The 21956-nt window shown below is 31.7% G+C and overlaps 3 protein-coding genes across 5 annotated transcripts in view; 2 read left to right on the top strand and 1 right to left on the bottom strand.

Moving 5' to 3' along the window:
* The window catches only part of LOC122519112 (tachykinins), a 44249-nt gene extending 43510 nt beyond the window's left edge, over nucleotides 1-739 (bottom strand). For all 3 annotated transcript variants that reach the window (XM_043638362.1, XM_043638359.1, XM_043638360.1), the window contains exon 1: nucleotides 525-739. The gene's annotated coding sequence lies outside the window, so the exon portion shown is untranslated. The remainder of the gene's footprint in view (nucleotides 1-524) is intronic.
* Nucleotides 740-6717: 5978 nt separating this feature from the next.
* Nucleotides 6718-8197, top strand: LOC122519117 (tetratricopeptide repeat protein 1). The gene is made up of 4 exons (XM_043638372.1): nucleotides 6718-7206; nucleotides 7297-7473; nucleotides 7563-7748; nucleotides 7831-8197. The coding sequence occupies exons 1-4, from the start codon at nucleotides 6901-6903 to the stop codon at nucleotides 8008-8010; spliced, it is 849 nt and encodes a 282-aa protein (XP_043494307.1). The 5' UTR covers nucleotides 6718-6900; the 3' UTR covers nucleotides 8011-8197.
* Nucleotides 8198-8880: 683 nt separating this feature from the next.
* LOC122519105 (probable sodium/potassium/calcium exchanger CG1090) lies at nucleotides 8881-15684 on the top strand. Its single transcript, XM_043638349.1, has 9 exons — nucleotides 8881-9941; nucleotides 12831-13328; nucleotides 13519-13753; nucleotides 13905-14017; nucleotides 14259-14434; nucleotides 14542-14777; nucleotides 14861-15157; nucleotides 15233-15465; nucleotides 15552-15684. The coding sequence occupies exons 1-9, from the start codon at nucleotides 9915-9917 to the stop codon at nucleotides 15579-15581; spliced, it is 1845 nt and encodes a 614-aa protein (XP_043494284.1). The 5' UTR covers nucleotides 8881-9914; the 3' UTR covers nucleotides 15582-15684.
* Nucleotides 15685-21956: the final 6272 nt, after the last annotated feature.

Genomic DNA, 21956 nt, shown 5'->3' on the forward strand with positions numbered 1-21956 from the left:
AATATTTCATATTCAACGAAAATACTGAAAACGAATAGATTTGTTTAACAATCAATTTCGTGATGAACTTATGTATACATTCTAATGTAACAATTAATTCGATAATTATTCTCTGATCTTTCTATCAATGTATATACATGGTATATATATATATCAATTAAGACAACCGAATATGAATATGACATAACACTGATCATTAAACGCGAAATTCGTTGATCGCCAACCGATTCGTTTAATTAACGCCCATGTAAATTATAGTAACACTCATTGGTTGACCCAATCTCGTCACTTTCTATGAAATTTTTCTTTATATCTTTATAAAAAGGCTCTTAATCGATATTTTAGTTATAACATTTTTACACACCGTCAATTAATTTATATATATTTTTTTTTTCTTATTTTAAAATATTTTATTTTTTGTCATTTAACAATTCATCTAATTAAAAAATGATTGATTAAAATTAAAAAAATGCTTAAAAAAATATTTAAAAAAAAAAACAAAAAAAAGACAATACAAAATTTACCTTTCGATGTTAAAATAGTAGAAGAAATTAAACGTTGTCCGTCAATGTTCAGTTTCTTCCTTCCCGTCTGAGAAATCAGTCTCAAAGAGGATCTAGTTGAAAATTCGAATTAAGGTGAGGATGAACCTTCTAGGAAAGTATAAAGATGATGTCCCCCGTTCGTTGTCCTCCAAGTTGAGACGAACTCGAGCCGACGGACAGTGTTGAACTGACGCTCCGCGTGCTTCAACTTATACATAGGATGGTGGCGCGGTGACGTCATACTAAGACGGACCAATCAGAACTTTGAATTGTGGGAAAATGAGGGTGGGAGGTAGAATAGTCGTGTTACGTTCTTTCTCACCCCTTTTTTCACCACCCCTTCCTTTCTTCTTCGTGTTACTTCGACTTTCAAAATAGCCTAAGTACTCCAACACACCTGAATGACTGTGTCGTCGTCGTCGTCGTCGTCATCTTCTTCCGCTTCTTACTTTTCCGGTTCCCTTCTTTTAAAGAGTAGGAACAGACAACTACTAATTTTTTGTTTTCACCATTTCAAACCCGATCCATCTTATCGATTATCAACTATAAACAATTGCGATAAAATCTTTATATTTATTTTTTTTTTTACAACTTTATTAATTTAATTTATTTTCGATTTCGTTTTCTTTTTCTTCTTTCCTTTATTTCTTTTAGTCCATAAATAAAGAAAAAATACCGTAATAGCTGTTAAATTATTATTATATTTATTAATAAATAAATTGATAGCATTTTCTTCGAAAATTTAATTATCGAGATTGCAGTCAAGAAATATCGGTTCTTAGAATGTATTTCCTGGGAATATTCTTCATTGCATTTGTTAAAGATTTGAATGTCAATAAATCTCTCTCTTTCTCTCTTTCTCTCGTTTTAATGGAAGTTACTTATCAATGAGCTATCGTGTTTTACGTACGATTGTTCCAGTGAAGAAGAACAAATAATAAGCCCGGGGGTAGGGGGAAAAAGTTAAGCGATAAGCACAGGTCGTGTTACATTTTTCACGGCAATTTGTCATACCATTAGGGTCTTGATATCGTTGACTAAATTTTTTAAGTGGCCCTGACATTACGCCTATCGCATAATGTGTATTTTGCGTGTATGTTTGCATAATCCGTTTGGCGTTACAACATTCTTGCATTAACGAACACGCTTAAATTAAGGTGTCCAAACCGAAAAAAGATAAAAATGTTCTCTTCGAGATGCGAAAATATGGCGATAGTTAAAAATGATGGACATCAAAATCACGTTTACTTTTATTGTTTATTTCAACTCCCCTTTTCAATGGAAGACAATGGAAATTTTTCTTACTTTTCATCGAAAAAACTGTTGTCTCTTTCTTTCTTTCTTTCTTTCTTTCTTTCTTTCTTTCTCTTTTTATTTTCTTCTTTTTTACATGAATGGATGAATAAATTTTTTTTTATATTTTGGGCAATTTCAAAACGAAAGTATTCTATACAAAATCTTGCTAAAGCTCATAGTTTTTGAGTTATAAATTTTTGAAAATTATCGTATGCGCGTTTTTCAGCCTTCTTTATACGCTGAGAATCTATTTGCTGCTTCCGTCCGGTACCTATCAATTCTAGAATATCTCGGAAACTATTCATCGAATTAACTTGAAATTTTCAGAGAATATTTTCGAAACATCATACTTCAAGAAAATGCAGGAAAAAAAACAAATCCATTTTTTGAAAATCCTAACTGCATCTCTCCCCCCCCCCTTAAACAAAAGTAATCAAAGAAATTCAATCGCGATTAAATTTTTCGTATCGTTAATCTTAGTAGATTCGATTGGAATGAAATAGTCTTTCAAATGGCAGAGAAGGTTTTCAAAATGGCGTTTCGAAGAAATGACTTTCTTGGTGAAGCAACGTAGAGTTTTTATCGACAATTCTTTCGAAAGAACCTCGATTCCTCACGGATTTCTCTTTAGAAAATGTATCACAAAGAACAAAGTGAGTGTAAACTAGAAAAAGATAGAAAAAAGTTGAAAAAAGATAGAAAATGTTCTTAGTTTCACAGTCGATCCGCTACGGTCGCGCACCGTTACCATCGTCCAAGAAAGAAAATGGTCTCAAGTGAGTACTGTTAGCCCTCCTTCTTACATACACTTTCTTTATCCCTTTCCCTCGTTTACTATAGAAATTCGAATCGTGAAAGTTAGACTCGCATACATTTTGATAAAGTAAGTAAATAGTCTTGCTGGTTCCTTTTTCATGGTCTCCTTTCTGAAACGAGTCCTTCGAGACAAATTTAATAATTAAAAGATAAATGCGTTTAACCTTCGATCCATAATTAACCTGCACGTAGATACAAAATTATATTTCATATTATTTTATTCGCAATTGTAACTAACTACTTACATTAGTTTTTCATTCAATTTTCATTTCATACAAAAATGTATCAATTGTTAATAAAAAAATATTACTATGTAACTATTAAAAATTTTCTTTAGACGTTATATTTACGTTATTTTATTTAATAAATGATATTTATTAAAAGTTAAATGTTTCTTTATTACAAGAAATATTATAAAATCAATAAAATTACATTATTTTCTTACATTAGATAAAGAAGAAACATTTTCAAGACGAATCGATTTCGAATTCTTCCATTTAATCGAATCAATTGATTAATTAGTCTAGACGAAAATGTAAACTAAATCGCGGTGTATACTTTGGTTGCCATCATTTCTCATTATTTCTTTCAACGAACTAATCCTCCAATATCATGTCGCTTTTTATAATGGAACTTAAATGAAACTAAAATAGCTTCTTGTGAGAAATGATACAACAATGGTACACGTGTGCATACAATATGTAAGTAATTGCGTATATATTTACATATATGTATCTATTTTGCAATTTTATTTCTTTTTTTTTTATAACATATGTATACATTAAAATATTTATAAGTATTTTTATATAAAAACGTATTGTTTCAATAATATAATATTTAGGTACGTATCGATGGTGAGAAAGAAATCACATTGAATGGGCCACAAAATAATTTGAATTTAAATTCAATAAATTTAAATTATACTACGATTGCGTGTGTGCTATTTCACACGCAAAAATTCATTTCAAAATCACATTGAAATACCTCAATTATAATAATTCAATTATTTGAAATAAATTTTCTAATAGCACGGAATTTTTATTGTGTCCACGCAAAATATTCATTGCCAATTTTTTCTCATTATGTGCATACTTTAAATATTTAAATTAAAATTAAGTACACATCATATTTTAATTCCGTCAAATTTTGTTCAGAAATTTCAATTACATACATAATTTTAATTCTCACATTACAATATGAGGACATTCAATCATGTACATAATTTTAATTCGAGTCTTAAAATTATTGAAAATATTCTAAATTTAAAGAAAACGTGACAGTCCTATGAATCATTGAGATATTAAGCAGAGAGAGGGATATCTGTCTCTCGCACTCGTTGGAATTCGTTGTGCGTATCCAGGTATTAATGTAGGGATGAGGGCGTCCCTTCGGTATGCATACTTGTAACGGTTTTCAAGTTTTCATTTTGCATTGAACGGTTGGACGCTTCGAAGCAGACAATTCGTTTCAACGTTACATATCTCGGTTTGCAAAAGCCTAATGCTGTGTAAGTTTTGTATGCTGCTTCTACACACTACGAACGTGTTTTTTTGAAGAATATATATCGAGGTAAGTTCAATATTCACATATTTTTTTCATATACAATTATAATAGTAGTCGAAAGAACTCGGACATATTAGGCTTGCTTAGAATTTCTAAACATTTTCTGTTGTATGGAATGAATTGTTCATTACAAAGTTTGCGCAAAGTTGATCAATGAATTTATTCGAAAAAAAATAAAAGGAAAAGCTGACTACCCCTACCCTCACCTCTATCCCCTCACAAAAACAATATATAAATCTTCCTACTGAAAGTCAATAAAAGATAAAAAAAGGTTCGCATCAAGGAATTGTTTCGCACACAATCGATGAATTGAAAAATAAAGTCTCGTTTATTGTTTGTAGTACTCGTTTAAATAGTGTATTGATGGAAATCGAAATTTTATACGTTTATTTTCGTGCTTTTATCTCGTTGATCGATTGTGAGCGTTAATATAAAAAAACAAAAATAGAGTAAAAAAAAATCTTACTGTCAAGATAAAAGTAAACGCGTCGTTTAACACGCGCTTCAACCACTTCAAGACATTGTAGCAACAATAAAATGAATGTTCTTTTTAAGTGTTACGACACCATTTGAAAAAAAAGAAAAAGAAAGAAACGTTCTTGTAAGAAATATGTAAAGCATCTCGGACATGAGACTTCCTTCGCGTATTTAAAAAGAAAATATTTGTTATTCTATTACACACATGATTTTAAAAAATGATTTTTAAAAATTAATTAAAATTAATTAAAAATATCAAAAAGAAAAAGAATATAATATTTTCTATTTGAATTTTCTTATTATTCGATTAGTAATTTTTGTATGAAATTTAAACAAAATGTTATTTGTTTTTTAAGCTGATTTGCATGAAAAGAAAAAAAATAAAGACAAGTAGTACAAGCATATTTGACATAGCACAAAACTAAATTTAAATATTCTTCTTCTAAAATCAAAATAATATTTCTTTGCGCGAAACGTTTCTAAAGTTAAGAAATATTATAAATAGATATCACGCACATAAAGCATTTGACCGATACAAAGTATTTTATGTAACTCACAGGAATGAAATGTGAATGAGGAGTGACGGAAAGGTGAAGGGAGGGAGGGGGGATTAAAATCTCGAGAATTCTTAATTATCTCCGAGCAATATAAATCACGAACGATACGGTAAATACGTGTAAAAAGTAGACGTAAATTACGCTCTGTTAGAAAGAAGAAGAAGAAGAAGAAGAACGTGGGCGAGAACACTGTTGAGGAAGTAAAGAAAAAGGTAAAAAATGAATAAAAAGAAAAAGAGAAAGGAGGTTTCGAAGTGGTTCTTTCTTTCTTGTTACTTTTTCTTTTTTCTTTTTATACTACCATCTCGTGATGAACCTTAAGGCCATTATACACGCGTCCATCCCTTCGCGAATCGTCTGGCATGTAAATGAGCCACCTGGTTTACACCGAAGTAGGGAGGAAAACAAGAAAAAGGACAGCCCTAGTTTAATGCATTCTTACTAAAAGCGCTCTCGTGTGATATTTCTTGTAATCCTTTGAGTTTTTCCGATGGACAACGATACAATAAATTGACTACAACATTCATCAAATTTTTATAATTGTCAAAGGAATTCGATGAGATTTACTTTTTGTTTTTATTTTCAAACTTTTGCTTTTTTTTTAAATCAATTCCTAATTCTAAATTAAATAAATGTTAACTTCATATTAATCTCGACATTAATTATCGTTTTTCATGTACACTCATTAAAAGATAATTTTATGAGGAAAGTAAATGAAGGTGAAAAATAAAGTGTTCGTTCGAATTTATTTGAAAAATATTCTATTTAAAATTTTTTTAATTCGTTTCTTTTTTATTTTTTAACTTGAAATTACGTAGAACAAAAGTGGAAGATAAATATTAACATAAGATAAAACGATCATCAACGAATTAAATTGGAAGAATTAACAAGTATGAAAACTAGTCTATTTCTTCTCATTCTGAAGTTCCAACGTCTATTATACGAGAAATCTCTTTAAAATCTATAAATCATTTTATTTAATTCCTTCATCTTATGAAGAATTCACGTTGAATAGAACAAATAAAACTCTCATTTCAACTTACAATCAATAAATATGAGAAAAATGAGAATTTATTGTTTTATTAAAAATAAAATAATATAAGTAAAAAGAATGAAATGTTTTGTCCAGCTAATTTTGTTTATACTTTATGGAGAAATTGTTTTGCAATTTTAAATGAAAATAAATGTTTTTTATGTTCTTAACTAAAACCAAACAAATTAGAATAGAAATGAGAAAAATTACGAATAGCAAGATATAAACATTGTAAAGATTTTGTTTCATTTCATTATAAAATAAAAATTTGTGTTATTTAAGAATACAGCAAAATCTATTTCTTCTATAGGACGAATTATATTTAAATTTGGATCTATTGTTTAATTTTCAATAATTTCCGATAGAGGGCAACAAAGTTGTATCGAGGTTGCACACGGCCATCATTGATTTTCATATCCGTGAATATTGCGCGTTAATGTGACAAAGTGCACCATCTATCGGTAGCATGTTGAATAAAATGAAATCGTCAACATAAAAAACCTTTATTTCGTTTGACATATAATTTCCGTTGTCTTTAAGTGTATGTAACTATAACAAGATCGACCTTGTAATAAAAAACGTGTTTGAAGTAAAAATAGTAGAAAGTATAAATATGGATAACAAATGTGGCACCATAAAGACTAACGAGGAAATCATAGAAGAACTTACGAAAGATCTGGAAAGTTCCATAAATGTGGATGACGATGAAAATTCAATAACCAAAGAAACTCGATATCAATCGAGTGAAAGAAATCAAAGTAGTTTATCGGAGGAATCTAATAAAGATTTAAATAATCGCGATGATTCTAATGGTAATAAGAAGAATGACGATGCAGATAGTAAGAAGATTAATGCTGACAATATAGATGAAGAATTTCTTAAAAAAAGAGAAGAAAATCTCAGCGAGACTGAGAAAGTAGTCAGTACATTTTCTTTTACCTATTCCCTTTTATTTTGAGAATAATTTTTTTTTAATATAAATAACTATAATGTAAATTATTGTTTACAGACTCTTAAAGATGAAGCGGAGAAAATCAAGAATGAAGGCAATACTTCTTTCAAAGACGGAGACTATATAAAAGCTATATCCCTCTATACGCAAGGTTTACAAACGTGTCCTTTAACATATAGTAAAGAACGTGCTATTTTGTATTCTAATAGGGCAGCGGCTAAAATAAAATCTTTGGTTGGTATTCTTTAATCAATTTTTATTTGTTTCTCCATTTTACTTAATATATGTGCATTAGATTGATTTATGATGTTGCATCTTTGTAGGACGAAAAGGAATCAGCTATATCTGATTGTACAAAAGCGATTGAATTAAATCCAAGCTACGTAAAAGCTTACGTTAGGAGAGCACAATTATACGAAGAGACAGATAAATTAGATGAAGCTTTAGAAGATTACAAAAAAATCTTAACATTTGATTCTAGTCACAGTGAAGCTAATTATGCAGTTCGAGTAAGTTACTAAGTCTGATTAGGTTTTTATTAGCATTTTTATACCGTTCAAATTATGTACTATCATTTTAACATCATTTCAGAGGTTACCGCCTTTAATAAATGAAAGAAATGAAAAATTAAAGACGGAAATGTTGGGTAAATTAAAAGATCTTGGTAATATGGTATTAAAACCATTTGGTCTTTCGACGAATAATTTTGAATTACAGAAAGATCCAAATAGTGGTGGGTATTCTGTTAAATTTCATCAAACTCCTAGATAACAAGCATAACTTTAATTTATTTAACAATAAACACGAATATATGATCTGGAGACAGTCAATGGACAAAACTGGACATATTTATAATAATCTACACGAATATCGTTAAATACTTCGTTCCTTAATATAAAAAGATGTATACATTGTAAACATAAATGGCTAAAATAAATATTAAATTGTAATAGATTAAGAAGAAGAAGATCTTGCAATCCTAAAAAAGATAATTAAAAATAAAAAATATTGTGTCCTAGTGAATACAGCGTTTTTTACACTAAATGGTGTGAAGTTGCACGTCATGTAATGTGAATCGATCGATCGCGCGTGTCGTATCTAGATGTTCCATCAACAACTTCCTCATTAATTGTAGATTCGTAATACTATTACAAGTGCATAACCTGATGAATATCATGTAAGTTATATCAAAAAACTTCCTTTAATCCCAATTAATACCAATAATAAGATTTTCGATACAAATAATTAAAAATTATTGCAAAAGAAATATTAAATACGAACGGTAATTGATCGAAAAAATGTTACGCGTCGTAGCTACATTCAAATAAGACGAATTTTCCCGCGATTTCGTGGAATCTATAATATATGAAAAAACATTTTCAAAATATAGTAATAATCAAACCAAAATATATATACAAACAGATCAAATAATTTTAATCGAAAATCAAAAGATGAATGGATGAAAAAAATGAATAAAAATTTGACAGCTAACTGTAGTGACGTAATACGTGTCAGCAATTCACGCATGCGCAATGCTATATATCACCGGCACGACGCGAACAAGGGAGAGTTTTGCACTTTGCGCTTCGTACTTTTAACTCAGTGGAAGGGGAAGCAATTAAAAGTAGGGGAAGTTGCACCCACTACCACCTGCAGTAGAGCAGCGCGCGCGGTTAGAAACAGTTGAACGTTTGCGCACGACCTAACGTTGTTTTATTTCACCGGTTGAGAGAGAAAATGGGGGAAAACAGAAATTTTAATTTCAAAACTAGATCAACATTTTCACGACTAGAATCGAATTCAAAAACAATTTAAATGAATCGAATTTGCATATAAACGCGACTAGGATTCGCCAATAAAATATAATACGAGATAAGAGAGAACAGTAAAAATAACAATAAAATACGAACGATTGTTCTCTCTCTGTTATGTCGGACGAATGATGTCACTGAAAGGATGACTGCGTGGGTGTCTCGCGAATCGCTTCGATTACACAAAGGGTTTGAATTCTCGATAGAGTACTTATTTTCTATTAAAAAAGCCTAATAAAAAAAAGGAAATAAAGAAAGAAATAAATCCTTTGATCGATTGATTGTTCGCTGTCAAAGACAGGGGTTGGTAGCGAATAGTAATAGTAGTAACACGAAGTGCTATATTTCCTTTTCAAATCGATAATTCGAATTGGCAGTAACGGAGCGATATAAGGTCCGTTGAATCCTAAAAATATCACGGAGCGTTGCAACGGGTAAGATTCGATAGACTTTATATCTATCCCACCATCCCTTTTCTCTTCTCGGTTTTTCTCATACCCTCCTCCTTTTCCTCCTCCTCTTTCCTTACTACCCTATCCCCCTCTTGCCCATTTCCACCCACCAACCCACTCCTTCTCCTTATCCTCCTCTCTCGATTCTCTGTCATATTCACTCGAGAGTGACGCGGTAGAGTTCGCTCGAGGAGGAACCCACCCCTGCCTGATTTTCATCTCCTAACCGGTCTCATCTCACCACCCCTTGCCCTCACTCTCGCCCTCACGCGACCGGCCGTGTGCGAGGTGGTGGTGTGCAGTCGTTTCGCGATACCAACGAATATCGCGATATCGACGAGGACGACGAGGACCGAAAGGAACTGAACTACGACGATAAAGACGTCGTTGTCTAATATTTCAAAGTGACAACATGTGTGACATCATTAATCAAAACGAGGTAAGTCATCACGTTCGTATCTTCGAAAGATTTTTTTCTTTTCATCCCTCTCTCTTTCTCTCTCTCTCTCTCTCTTTGTCTTACTTCTTTCTGTTTTTGTATTTTTGTCTTTATTTGATTAGAAATATTTTATTGGAATTGACAGAGAATTTGAATAATTGTTAGAAGTCCAAAAAAAATGGGTTTAACGCGTCGCTCTTAACGATCCGCCGAAGAAACAACGAATATGGGTCACTTTCACTGGTAAGCCACTTGGGCGAAAACCGCCACGTTCCTTCCCTTCTCTCTCTCTCTCTCTTTCTCTCTTTTTTCTCACTCTCATTTGCTCTCTTTATAATATCTGTCCGTTTTTCTCGCTCTTATTCTTCTTCTTATTCCAACACCGTGACGTAAAAAAAAGTAACTAAAAAGAAAGATGGAAAAAGGAAAGAAAATTGGTTGAGTATCGTCATTTTTTTGTTCATATCCCCCATTCCAAACCCGCAATTTTGATTGTATAAGAGATTAATTCGCGAGTTCATCGATGCGAAGATTTACGAGGATATTAACTTCGATATATTCTTTGATATTAATAAACCACCATCATCATCGTGTTCGCTTGCGCGCGAATACGATCGATCGGGGGAAGTTTGCCGATTTGATTTTGAACTCGTAAATTATTATTACCAACTTCTCATTGATTAGCTCACTACCACGTGATTTTCGATGGCAACGTAAGGCGTTAATGTCAATGATTTTATGTTTGTTTTTGTTCGATCGTGAATTAACGTGCAAATTAGTATTCATAAAAATGTTTGTATTATTTCGTAATGAAACAGTTACGATGAGAATTTATATATTTGATCTGTTTTTATTATTGATTCAAACCCTTTTCGGGCGAACGTGCGCGCGCGCGCGCGCTCGTTCTCTTTCTTTCTCTCTTTCTCTCTATTTTTTTCTTTTTGTTGTACAAATATATCCTCTTTGAAATAATATTTTTAATCATATATATATATATCGTTCGTGTAAATTGTTTATTTAAATTTTATTGAAATATTAAGTATTGTAAAAAATTGTCCGTTCAATTGTGAACTAAATAACAAGACGATATTTATTGTTTAACTAATTTGTTCATTTGCATTTGAAACCCGTTAAATTGTTCAAGAAACTTTTGTTTACGACAACAGAATAAATTGACCTGCTAGAACGTAGATACGTCATAGCATTCGATCTTTACGTTTTTCATTCACAAGTGCGCCACGAGTTATAGCTTTTCATTGATATCTATCGTCGTATAAAACATTCACTGCTCTAATCGTAATTATGTATTTATATGAAAGCACGTGCACGCGTATGTGTATGGGTGTGTATACAAATGTGTACTTCTTCAACTTTCTTAAAGACATTGAAAAAATAAACCGAAAGAAATAAAAATGATATTGTAGTTTAAGGAAAAGAAAAAAAATCTATTTTGAAGCAAATGGAAGTAGAAGTATAAAAACATTAAAGATTTTTTTTTCTCAAAGTGCCGTGAAATAAAAATTGTACACTGACCCAGTGCACCAATTAAAAAAAAGTCCCGGAAGAGTTGTGTTGCTTACATTATGTTTACATCATGAATGTCGTCTCTTAGGAGCAGTTTACGCATGCGACGCCGACGTATCATCGATCTGCCTCGGCACCGTTACATTTAATAACATTGCACATTATTACAGACGAACACATGCCCGTGCACCGAATATACGTTTAAAGAAATTTATTCTATATTTAATACTATCAAATATTATTGCAAAACGAAATATATTCGTTTGCGAAGCAAATATTTTCAAATCAATTTATTCCAAAAGTAATAAAGGAAATAATCAAAAATCGTGAAATATGAAAGTTAAAAGTACGTTAATACCCTGTTTAATAGAATGTGAAAATGAATTATTTTCATCAAAAATAAATTTTCTTAATTTTGTCGAGTCAATATATATTTAAAATTTATTTAAGTTAATATCCTGTTTAACAGAATGTGAAAATGAATTATTTTCATCGAAAATAAGTTTTCTTAATTTTGTCGAGTTTACTGTTGACGTAAATAAAACGTACTAGTCGTTACGAAAAATATTAGGTAAATTTGAACGTGATAGTAAAAGAAAATAAATCTTCACTAGCTTAATAGTTGATAGGGGAACGTAATACATGAGATGAAACGGAATAAAAGTTGACCGAGAAAAAGAAAAAAGATAAGAACGTTATCTTTTATTCGTAACCCTCGTCTAATATAGAACGTTCAATATCTTCCTACGCATCGTTTTCTTCGTTTTCTATCAAAGAAAATAGGATTATTTTCTCTCTCTCTCTCTTTTCCTATTTCTGACTTCTTGATTCTTTTTATCTCTCTTTCCTTTCCTCTTCTCTATTTCTAAAAGCGACTCGAAAATAGGATATACATAAGCCAAATAGAAAAAGGTAATTACGAAAGAGATAAAATAATAATATAACCTCGGATGATTCAAAATATACGTGGGTATAACGTTTGTCTTTTATACACTTGCACGTGGTTTTGTATGAAAAGAGTATATCCAGCGACTCGGAAAAGTATTGGTACGGTTCAATAACTTCCCAGTGAAATAGGACCGATCGTAGAAGAGTAATTTGATTGATGATGTTTCATTAAAGCATGACGTCAAATCAGATAGAAAATAATTGGAGAATATTGGAAAAAATACCGAAGACAAATTTTTGTTCAAAGTCAAAACGAATTTTGCGAAAGAAAAAGAATAAAGAGGTCTGTATTTGATATCTTGTGTTCAATTAATGCTAATTAAAGAGAAATAAGGTTTCATAACAAACAAAAAAATCATTAAAAACTACTGGTCGAATCAAAGAGTAAGTGGTCATAGAATTTGGTTTTATTTTCAGAGAATGAAGTATCGGCACAGCCGTGCATCAATACATCGAAGAAAATGGCCCTTGCGATTGGCACTCTTTCTTGTCTATGTTCTCGTGCAATTTGTGGCCTCTTCGAAGTTACCAATCACACACTCATCCTCCTCCTACTCGTCCTCGACAGAGTACGAAGAAAGTTCGACGTTGGAATCGACAGTGTCCTCGTATTACCCAACATCGACTGAATCCGAGTTAACATCCTCGATGATGCAAATGTCGATACCAGGGTCAATTTCCGCTGAACATCCATCGAAGAATACGAAGGAAGAGAAGAGTCATACTAAGGAGAGAAATAAGAATGAAAAAAATAATGAGAAGACGAATACGAAGTCGAGGATTCGTGAACAAACGAAGGAGGAGCCTAAAGAAAAGGAAACAGAAAAAGTAACTAAGGTAGCTGTTGCTGCGACAGCAGGTGCAGCAGCGGGTGCAGCTGCAGTTGTAACCAAAACAACTCCTAACAGTATCGTCGTGAGTTTCGCATCTATTTTAATTGATCAGTCAAGTCGAGTGTTCCTTACTCGCTGACTTTTCTGATATAATCTATATTATTGCAATTATTCAGAACAGTAAATTATATCAAAATTTAAACAAGTAACTATTCTGAATAATTGCCAACATTGTTAACTATGATGATGATTAAACAAGCGTCGTTTTATAGACTACTCCCACGATACGAACAACAACTCCCAAATACGTTCATCCAACATGGAGACCAAGAAGAGAAAATTGTTCGCCACCCGCTATCGAACAATTCCCACGTCCTTTGATGGGTCCTGAAGGCAGAAAACATGGTGGTCTTATCATACATATTCTCGTCGCTACTTACACATTTCTAGGCTTGGCAATCGTCTGTGATGATTATTTTGTTTCTAGCCTTGACAGAATTTGTGAAGGTATGTGTGTACGTATGCGTAAGTTATGTGAACTCGTGAACTTTATTCACAAAGGAATGATGAATCTTTTATATAACATTGGTCGATACTTTCAATGATTTTGTCACGGTTCTACGTGGCAGTACGAGAACAAACTTCGCACTTCTTTCAGAATTAAGGTTATCGCCGGATGTAGCAGGAGCAACATTCATGGCTGCTGGATCTTCAGCACCAGAGTTAGCTACAGTCGTCATTGGTGTTTTCTTTGCTAAAGATGACATTGGAGTAAGTGCGATTACCACTTGACATACATTTACAATCCCTCACAGTTCGCTGACCGTGCAGTGTATCGGTTTTCACGGTTGACTCAACTTACTCGTCATTTCTTTATATACAAAATGTGCTTATTCATAGAAAGCTATATCTCTACCATGAGATAAATAACATAAATCAAATATTTACTTATATTCCATATCTACGTATAACCTAAATTTGCATTCAATTATTATTCAACTTACTGTTTTAGGTAAGTGGAGTTATCGGTAGTGCCGTTTTCAATATAATGTTCGTTATTTCTGTATGCGGTCTCTGTACAACGACTGTTTCCAAATTGAATTGGTGGCCTCTAGTTCGAGATTGCTTTTTCTACGCCGTCTCTATTCTCGTGATGCTTGGTACGATCTACAATGAAACTATATCTTGGTGAGCAGTTTTCTTTTCATTACCCACGAAAGTATTTAATTACCTCCCATGCTTCATATACAATTGTGCAACTTCATATACTTGAACAAATCTCTTTTATTCTTCAGGATGGAGTCACTGTTTATGTTAATTATGTACGCAGTATATTGCATAGCTCTTTCGTTTAATGAAAGACTCGAGCGATGGGCAAAGTCGTACAATATTCCTTTCTTACCCAAGGACGACGAGCCAGCTGAAGAAAGTGCTTTGGTCAGCTACAGATCTTTACAAGAAGATCGATTATCTTATACTGGTCCTAATTCACCTGTAACCGAACAGGTTGCTCAGATAAAGAATCAAGAAGGTAAAATATCAATCTCTATTTTTTATAGACATTGACATACATCTTTTTTTTTTCTCAAAAAGTAAGATAATTTTACATTTCAGGAAATGGTGTTCAAGAAACCGGTGAACAACCACCAGCTCCAAAACCAGCGCCCCAATATTACAAAGCAAAAGAACCTGATCCAAACGAGGTGTCACCACTTGTAATGCCTACAGATGGAAATAAATGGAAACTTTTCACATGGGGTCTCGTGTATCCTATCCATTTTATGTGTCGAGCCACTATGCCTGATTGCAGGCAAGAAAGGTTTCGAAGTTGGTATCCTTTCACCTTTTGCGTGTCCATGATATGGATAAGTTTCTACAGTTACATCATGGTCTGGATGATCACTATTATAGGTAATATTACTATTAATCAAATCAAAGCATTTATTCTTACCTGACAGAGATCAAACAAAAATGATTAACTTTTAGGTAGTACACTTGGTATTCCTGACACTGTGATGGGTTTGACTTTCGTCGCAGCTGGAGTTAGCGTACCAGACGCTCTTTCTTCTTTAGCTGTTATAAAAGAAGGTCTTGGTGATATGGCTGTGAGCAATGCAGTTGGTAGCAACGTATTTGATATTCTTGTATGTTTGGGTCTACCATGGTTCATACAAACAGCGATGATCCAGCCAGGTTCTCACGTCAACGTTACAAGCAGGGGCACTTATTTGTTTAAACAAATCCAACTTGTAGTAAATAATTCAATTACTTATTATTACTAATTCTTCATCTTTTTTCCTCCATCGGGCTAACATATTCAACTGTCTCGGTGTAGTATTAATGGCATGGTACTTAATTTTCATCGTCTTCGCATCATTATACGAGCTTAACGTCTTCGGAGAAATGAATCCTCCAGTATGCCCGAGCATGTTCTAAATGTAAGTACATCGTTGGTAAAAATGTTCATTTTATAACAGCATCCAAAAGTCTTGTCTTGATATATTTTAGAAAAAAAAGAAAACAAAATATAGCCACGAAGTGGAAGGAGACGCACCATTGAACCTTGCCCTGGAATTGATGTGCAAATAGAGAGAAGTAAGATGATTAATAGATAACGTCGTTTATATCTTCCTTTTTTTAAAACTATGTAAACGTTCAAGATAGTACGAAAGAAGCAAAGTAATGAAAGACAAAGGCACGCTATAATAGTACCGAGCCCTGCACGAAGGATAGCGAGTGTTATTCTTTTTTGGTGCTACATATGTTATATATTATTAACAAAAAAACAAAATATCTTGAAAGAGTATATCGCTGACACTAGTCGGTTGTACAGCGCGTGACTCGTATAGTCCTCCTTTAAGAAATCGGGAGAATTTCTTCCAAGGATCAATCGATCGATTATCGAGACAAATAAATAATAAGTCGAGTGATCATCGATGTAAGCCGATAAGTTTCTATTTAAATATTATTAATTCTGAATTCGACGACATCGAATCATGGTCTAGATATATCATATTCAGAATAATCACTCGAATCTTCCTCGTCGCTTTTTTTTTTCCTCGCGTCAGGTTGAACCGAGAAGACAATACAATTATCAGTATTAAGACGCACTTGTTATTAGATGAGCATAATAAAAATAAAAATAAAGCAACGGCAAGGTGGTCCGATGACGAATCCATCGTTCACCTTTGATTGATTGATTGTTTGCTTCGCTTTTTTTCAGCGAGCGTATCGTACATGATGATGACATAAATGATCGATATTGTCGTTAAAAGAAAAACAAGAAAATTCTTCTCGAAACGATTGATTGATTGATCGTATTATGCATTACGAGAGAAATGTTTATGCGATAATTATTATTTTCTTATTTATTTTCAATAAGTAATCAGCTCGTGTCAGCCATATAAAAATTATCTTACAATTAGATTAAATCCTAAGATTAATACGTTATATTCTTATTATCAAATTTTATTATATATTTATAATGTTGTTATATGTTAATTATCATAGTCGCGTTTTCATGGAAAGGAACGCATCATCGAAGAAAATAGAGATTTTCAAATCAAGTTTCGTACAAAAAAAAAAAAATAAGATAGATTCGGGAGTTTGTTTATTCGTGAATAAGACAAATCTCTTCCTTAGACGATTTAAATCGTTTTCGAGACGACGGATGCGAGTGTTTTCGTCGCGTTCCTGTATTCCTCATTTATTCCTGTTCGGTTCTCTCTGATTTTATGAAATCATCATCGATGAGTTCTCATCGTCGTAACTAATTCAAATTTCTTTATTCATCGCTCGTCCGTCCGTTGTTCAAAAAAATCTTAAAACACCCTGTATGTACAGGGTGGAAGAAAAATTATATGCCAATACCGGCACAACAAGATTGTACGTTTTACCTTAAATTCAAGGTTGAATTGTTTTTTGCTTGCATCTTGTTACTCGTTACAAGAAATTGTAAATAAATTATTGCAAAAAGATAATTGTTCCCTTGAATTTAAACGTAAAAGTTGAAACGTAAAAGCAACTTCGTTCGTACAATTTCCACCAATCCATGGGTGGAAAATTCAGCTGTGTTTTGGTCGTAACATGCAATTTTCTTTCACTCTGAACATTCGACAACGAAAAACAAAGATTCGCGAGATCAAAGGAAATACCTTGTCAATGCGAGTGCGTGATATAAATTGTCGTAATTTGTGATCGTGTTTTTCTTTTTTTCTTTTCTTTATTTTTATGTATATATATTTTTTTTCTTATTCAATAAGATAATTTTTACCAGACAGATGAAACTTTCGAGTCGAGTCTTCCCAAATGGAAGACACTTTAAGAAATTACTGTTAAAAGATAGAAAACAATTTAAAACGAAAAAAATAAATTAAATAATACAAAATCGTACGCAGAGTAGAAAACATTTCGACGATCTTAATGAAAGGAAAAAAAGAAACAACAACAAGGGGGAGTTACGAGCGCGGGCGGGCGGGCGTATAAATGATTAAAAAAAGACAATAATTAACGCAGCCTTATCCGATGAAAGTATCTAGAAGTCTCTTTAAAAAAAAAAGAAAAGAAAATAGTAAAGAAAAATATAACGAAGGGATTCAAAAAAGGTACGAAGAAAATGAAAAGAAAGAAAAACCTGCGCGTTCCTTGAGATACCAAATTCGAACGGACTCGACGTGTTCTCGATTGTAACATTGTTATTGTTAATAGAAAAAAGATTTAAAAAGAAAAAAAAATTTATATAATAGACCAAAAAAAAAATAGAGAATTTTTGAAATAATCAACGTAGCTCCGTTTTCAGGATCCTTTGATCTTTCGATCTGTCAACGCGCAGGGTGGCAGAGTCCTTTCCGAAAGAAAGTAAACGCGTTTTTAAACAAATAATATTAATAATAATAATATTAATTATAATAATATTAATAATAATAATATTAATAATAATAATAATAATAATAATAATAAAAATAATAATAATAATAATAATAATAAACCGAGCCAAAAAGGATTAAAATACGGAAATGATAAAAGAACAACAGGAACTCCGACACATTTCGCGTCCGTCGCTTGATAATTTTACCAGTTTAACAAAAGACAAAAAGAGAAAAAAACAAATAAACAAAAAGCAAAACAAGAGAAAAATGAGAAAGTAATTTATCAACGAAATATTTTAATAGAGTTTCGTGATATAATCTTTATTATTATCACGATACGATCGATTCGTTCGACCCCCTACGGACATGCGACCCTGCATGTATTTTAATCGTAATGAAAGAAATTAAACAAGATATCAACAAAATAATCCATTTACTTTAAAGTGAAAGATTTTGATCTGTTGAAGAAACAATAGTAAACAAAAATATAAAAAAAAAAAAAGAACAAAAATCGGGTAACCCGTGCGATCCAGGTGATCGCAAGGATCGCGCAGATGCTTTAGAATTTATATTATATGTATACATATATATATAAATATATGTATAAATATATGTATAAATATATGTATGTATATATACAGGGTGTTCTATAAGTGATGGTACAAACTAACAGAAGACGATTTTATATGAAAAATCGTGTCGAAAAGACATAAGAAATAGGATTTATTTGTATAAGGCTTGGTTTTTTGATAAAAATAAGTTTGAAAATTTTTCGAGTACTTGTATATTTGACTAAACTTACAACTCTGGAAACTAAAAGCCTTATTCGATACAAAAGATATCATTATACTGACAATGTTTCTAATTATATTAAGAAACACAAAAATGCTCTCCGAAATATCCAAGGTAATAGTAAGTCAATGAAATCTGGTTAGGTGAAACTAAATCAAGTGGATGCGTACTCAAAAAATATTCGAACTTATTTTCCTCATAAATTTTATTCCAAATTTCCGACATAATTTTTCGTATAGAATCATCCCTTGTTCGCTTATACTGTTAGTTACAGGACACCCTGTATATAAATATATTATATATATATATATGTATGTACATATAATATATAAATATATAAATAATATAAATAGCACGTAATATTAAATAAAGTTTTGCGGAAAGGAAAAAACTTAGATCGTACGACTATATTAATTATTATGATTATTATTATATTCTTCTTCTTCTACTTCTTCTTCTTATAAATTATTATCATAAAAACACATTATTATTATAAAAAGTTAAGATGTGTTTATTCGCGACTTTTATTCGTTACTGTTAGCGTTTTAGGCGAGTGTGTATTATAACAAACGTTATACATATTATATTTATATATATATAAATATATAAATAATATATAAATATATAAATATATATATAAATACACATATACATGCGCGGAGGCGTTCGATCATGTCGGGGGAAAAAAATAGGAAAAGACGAAAAAGTGCATCGATCAGTGTCAATTAGATTTTCAAAAGCAATCTATTTATCTTTCTCTCTGTCTCCTCTCTTTCTCTCTCTCTTTTATATCACCGATCTCAAACGTGTTTAGACTTCTTCCACGTCCTCTTTGAAAAGATAATCTTCCCTCCTAGTTCGACGTAATATGAAATTTCAATAGGGGCTAAGAAAAATGGAAAGAAAGAAAAGAAGAAAAAAACGTAAGAAAGATAGAAATACGAAATTTTGTTCCCAAAGAATAATCGAATTAACGAATTAACGAACGAACGAACGTCTCCCTGCGTTGCTTCCGATGTTTTAGGGAAGCGCCGCTCGAAAGTCAAGGCGCTCATTTGTTAGATATTTAAAAATGAAGAAAAAAAAAATGATATTATACGCGGACCAGTCAGTCTCTCGATGTGTTTTTTCGTAGAGCGTATGAATCAACGAATTGCGGATTGTGAAAAGATAATAAAACTATATTAAAAAAAAAAAAAAAAAAGAATGAATATGAAAAAAGTAAAGGCAGGGGCAAGCTCGTCGAGAGCCAAATAGTTTCGCAATCGTCGTTACGCGTGCATCGCGGGTATCAACGAAAAGCAAAAAAGAAAAAAAAGAAAAGTTGAAAAAAGAAACCATTAACTACTAATTGTAAGCTTTTAAGTCGATCCTATTTCCACCAGCCCTTTTTTTGTGTATATATAAATACACATAGCAGACAGATAACACACATATAACATATAAATGTGAAAAGAGGATAATTTCATTTCGTTTGTCAATCGAATTCGAAAAGAAATCGGTAAGCGTTTAGAAAGTCAATTCGATATAAATATTATGATCATTATCATTACCGTTAAATAGTGGTAGCAATAGTATATAGTATTCGTAGTAGTTATATAATAACACGCAGAAAAGAGGAGAAAATGATAATGAAAGGGATTGTTCGATGACAACGTATAGTAATTACATTAGTGTTTCAAAACATAATGCAACTAGAAATTTCGACTGAAAACAATAGAGTCGTCGAAATTCGATAAAATTCCCCCCTCCGATCGATTTCGTTATTATTTTATTAAGAATTCGGTAAACTTTTCATTGAAAAGTATATCCAAAATGACTGGTTTATCACAAAGTATACTTTACTCTTATTCGTATTTTTTTAACTGCAGGTAGCATTATACAGAAATTGGTAAATTAAAATTGGATAGATAAAAAAAATCAACAGGTCACAATATTTCATTGCATAATTAATACAAATTAATCAATGATATTAAATCGATAATAATCGGCGTAACTAAAATGTTTTAATCCAACACTTGTTCGTCTTACGTCCAATAATCTTTGGAAACAATTTTTTATAAAAAAAAAATTCGCGTACCCCTTGTTGCTGATCTCTGTTACAGTCACTCCTTTTCGAAGGATGTTCAACATCCTCGCATAAAGTCTATCAAAAAAAGAAACGGAAGGGGAGAAGATCGTATTATAAAACGTAAGGGTGGGTTTTAAGTGTTAAAATCGTCTTTAAACGAGAAACATCGATCAATTCATTTGTGTCCTTATTACAATTAATGTCTAATCGAAGTCAATACTCATAAACTTATAACCTTTTAGAAATTGTTCCTTAAATTTCATCCCCCGTCCTTGAAATCTAACAACACGCTTACCGATTTCCAAAGAATCGATCGTTAAAATTGTTCCTCCATCTCATTTCAATTTCCTCGAATCACGTGATCATTGTATAAAAAATAATAGAGAAAAAAAAAATAAAGAACAAAGTAACAGGCGAGGGGTGGGAGGGTTATAGAAGGGTAGAAAAGTAGAAGACGTACGTATTAAACAGTTCGAAAAATATCAATTTTTCTGATCGGCGCTAAGGGTAGATTTTGTATTATTCGCGGCCTACGTAAAATTAATTGTTCTAACATTGCCGCAAATAAAAAAAAAATTAACGAAAAAGATAAAAAAAAGAAAAAAATAATTAAAAACACAAATATATATATATATATATATATATATATATATATATATATATATAAAAGCGCATACAATGAAATACACATGTATGTATATTAAATATACATGCGTAGCAACGATGAGAGAGAGTTTCCTTGTCACAAAGCTCACGCAAAAAAAATCATTTAATCGCAAAGTACATATATATATATATGTATATGTATAGGTACAATATATATATTATAATATCGAAAGAATGCGATTTAACATTATTCATAACATGATTAGAAAATTGGATAACGAAGAATTTAGTAGATGAATGCGAAATCAACAAAAAAAAAAATATATAGTAGTTATGTATTCTGATGTATTTAAGATGTTTAAACAATAAAGCT

The sequence above is a fragment of the Polistes fuscatus genome, unplaced genomic scaffold (assembly GCF_010416935.1).
Source record: "Polistes fuscatus isolate 324 unplaced genomic scaffold, CU_Pfus_HIC Scaffold3, whole genome shotgun sequence".
Lineage (NCBI taxonomy): Eukaryota > Metazoa > Arthropoda > Insecta > Hymenoptera > Vespidae > Polistes > Polistes fuscatus.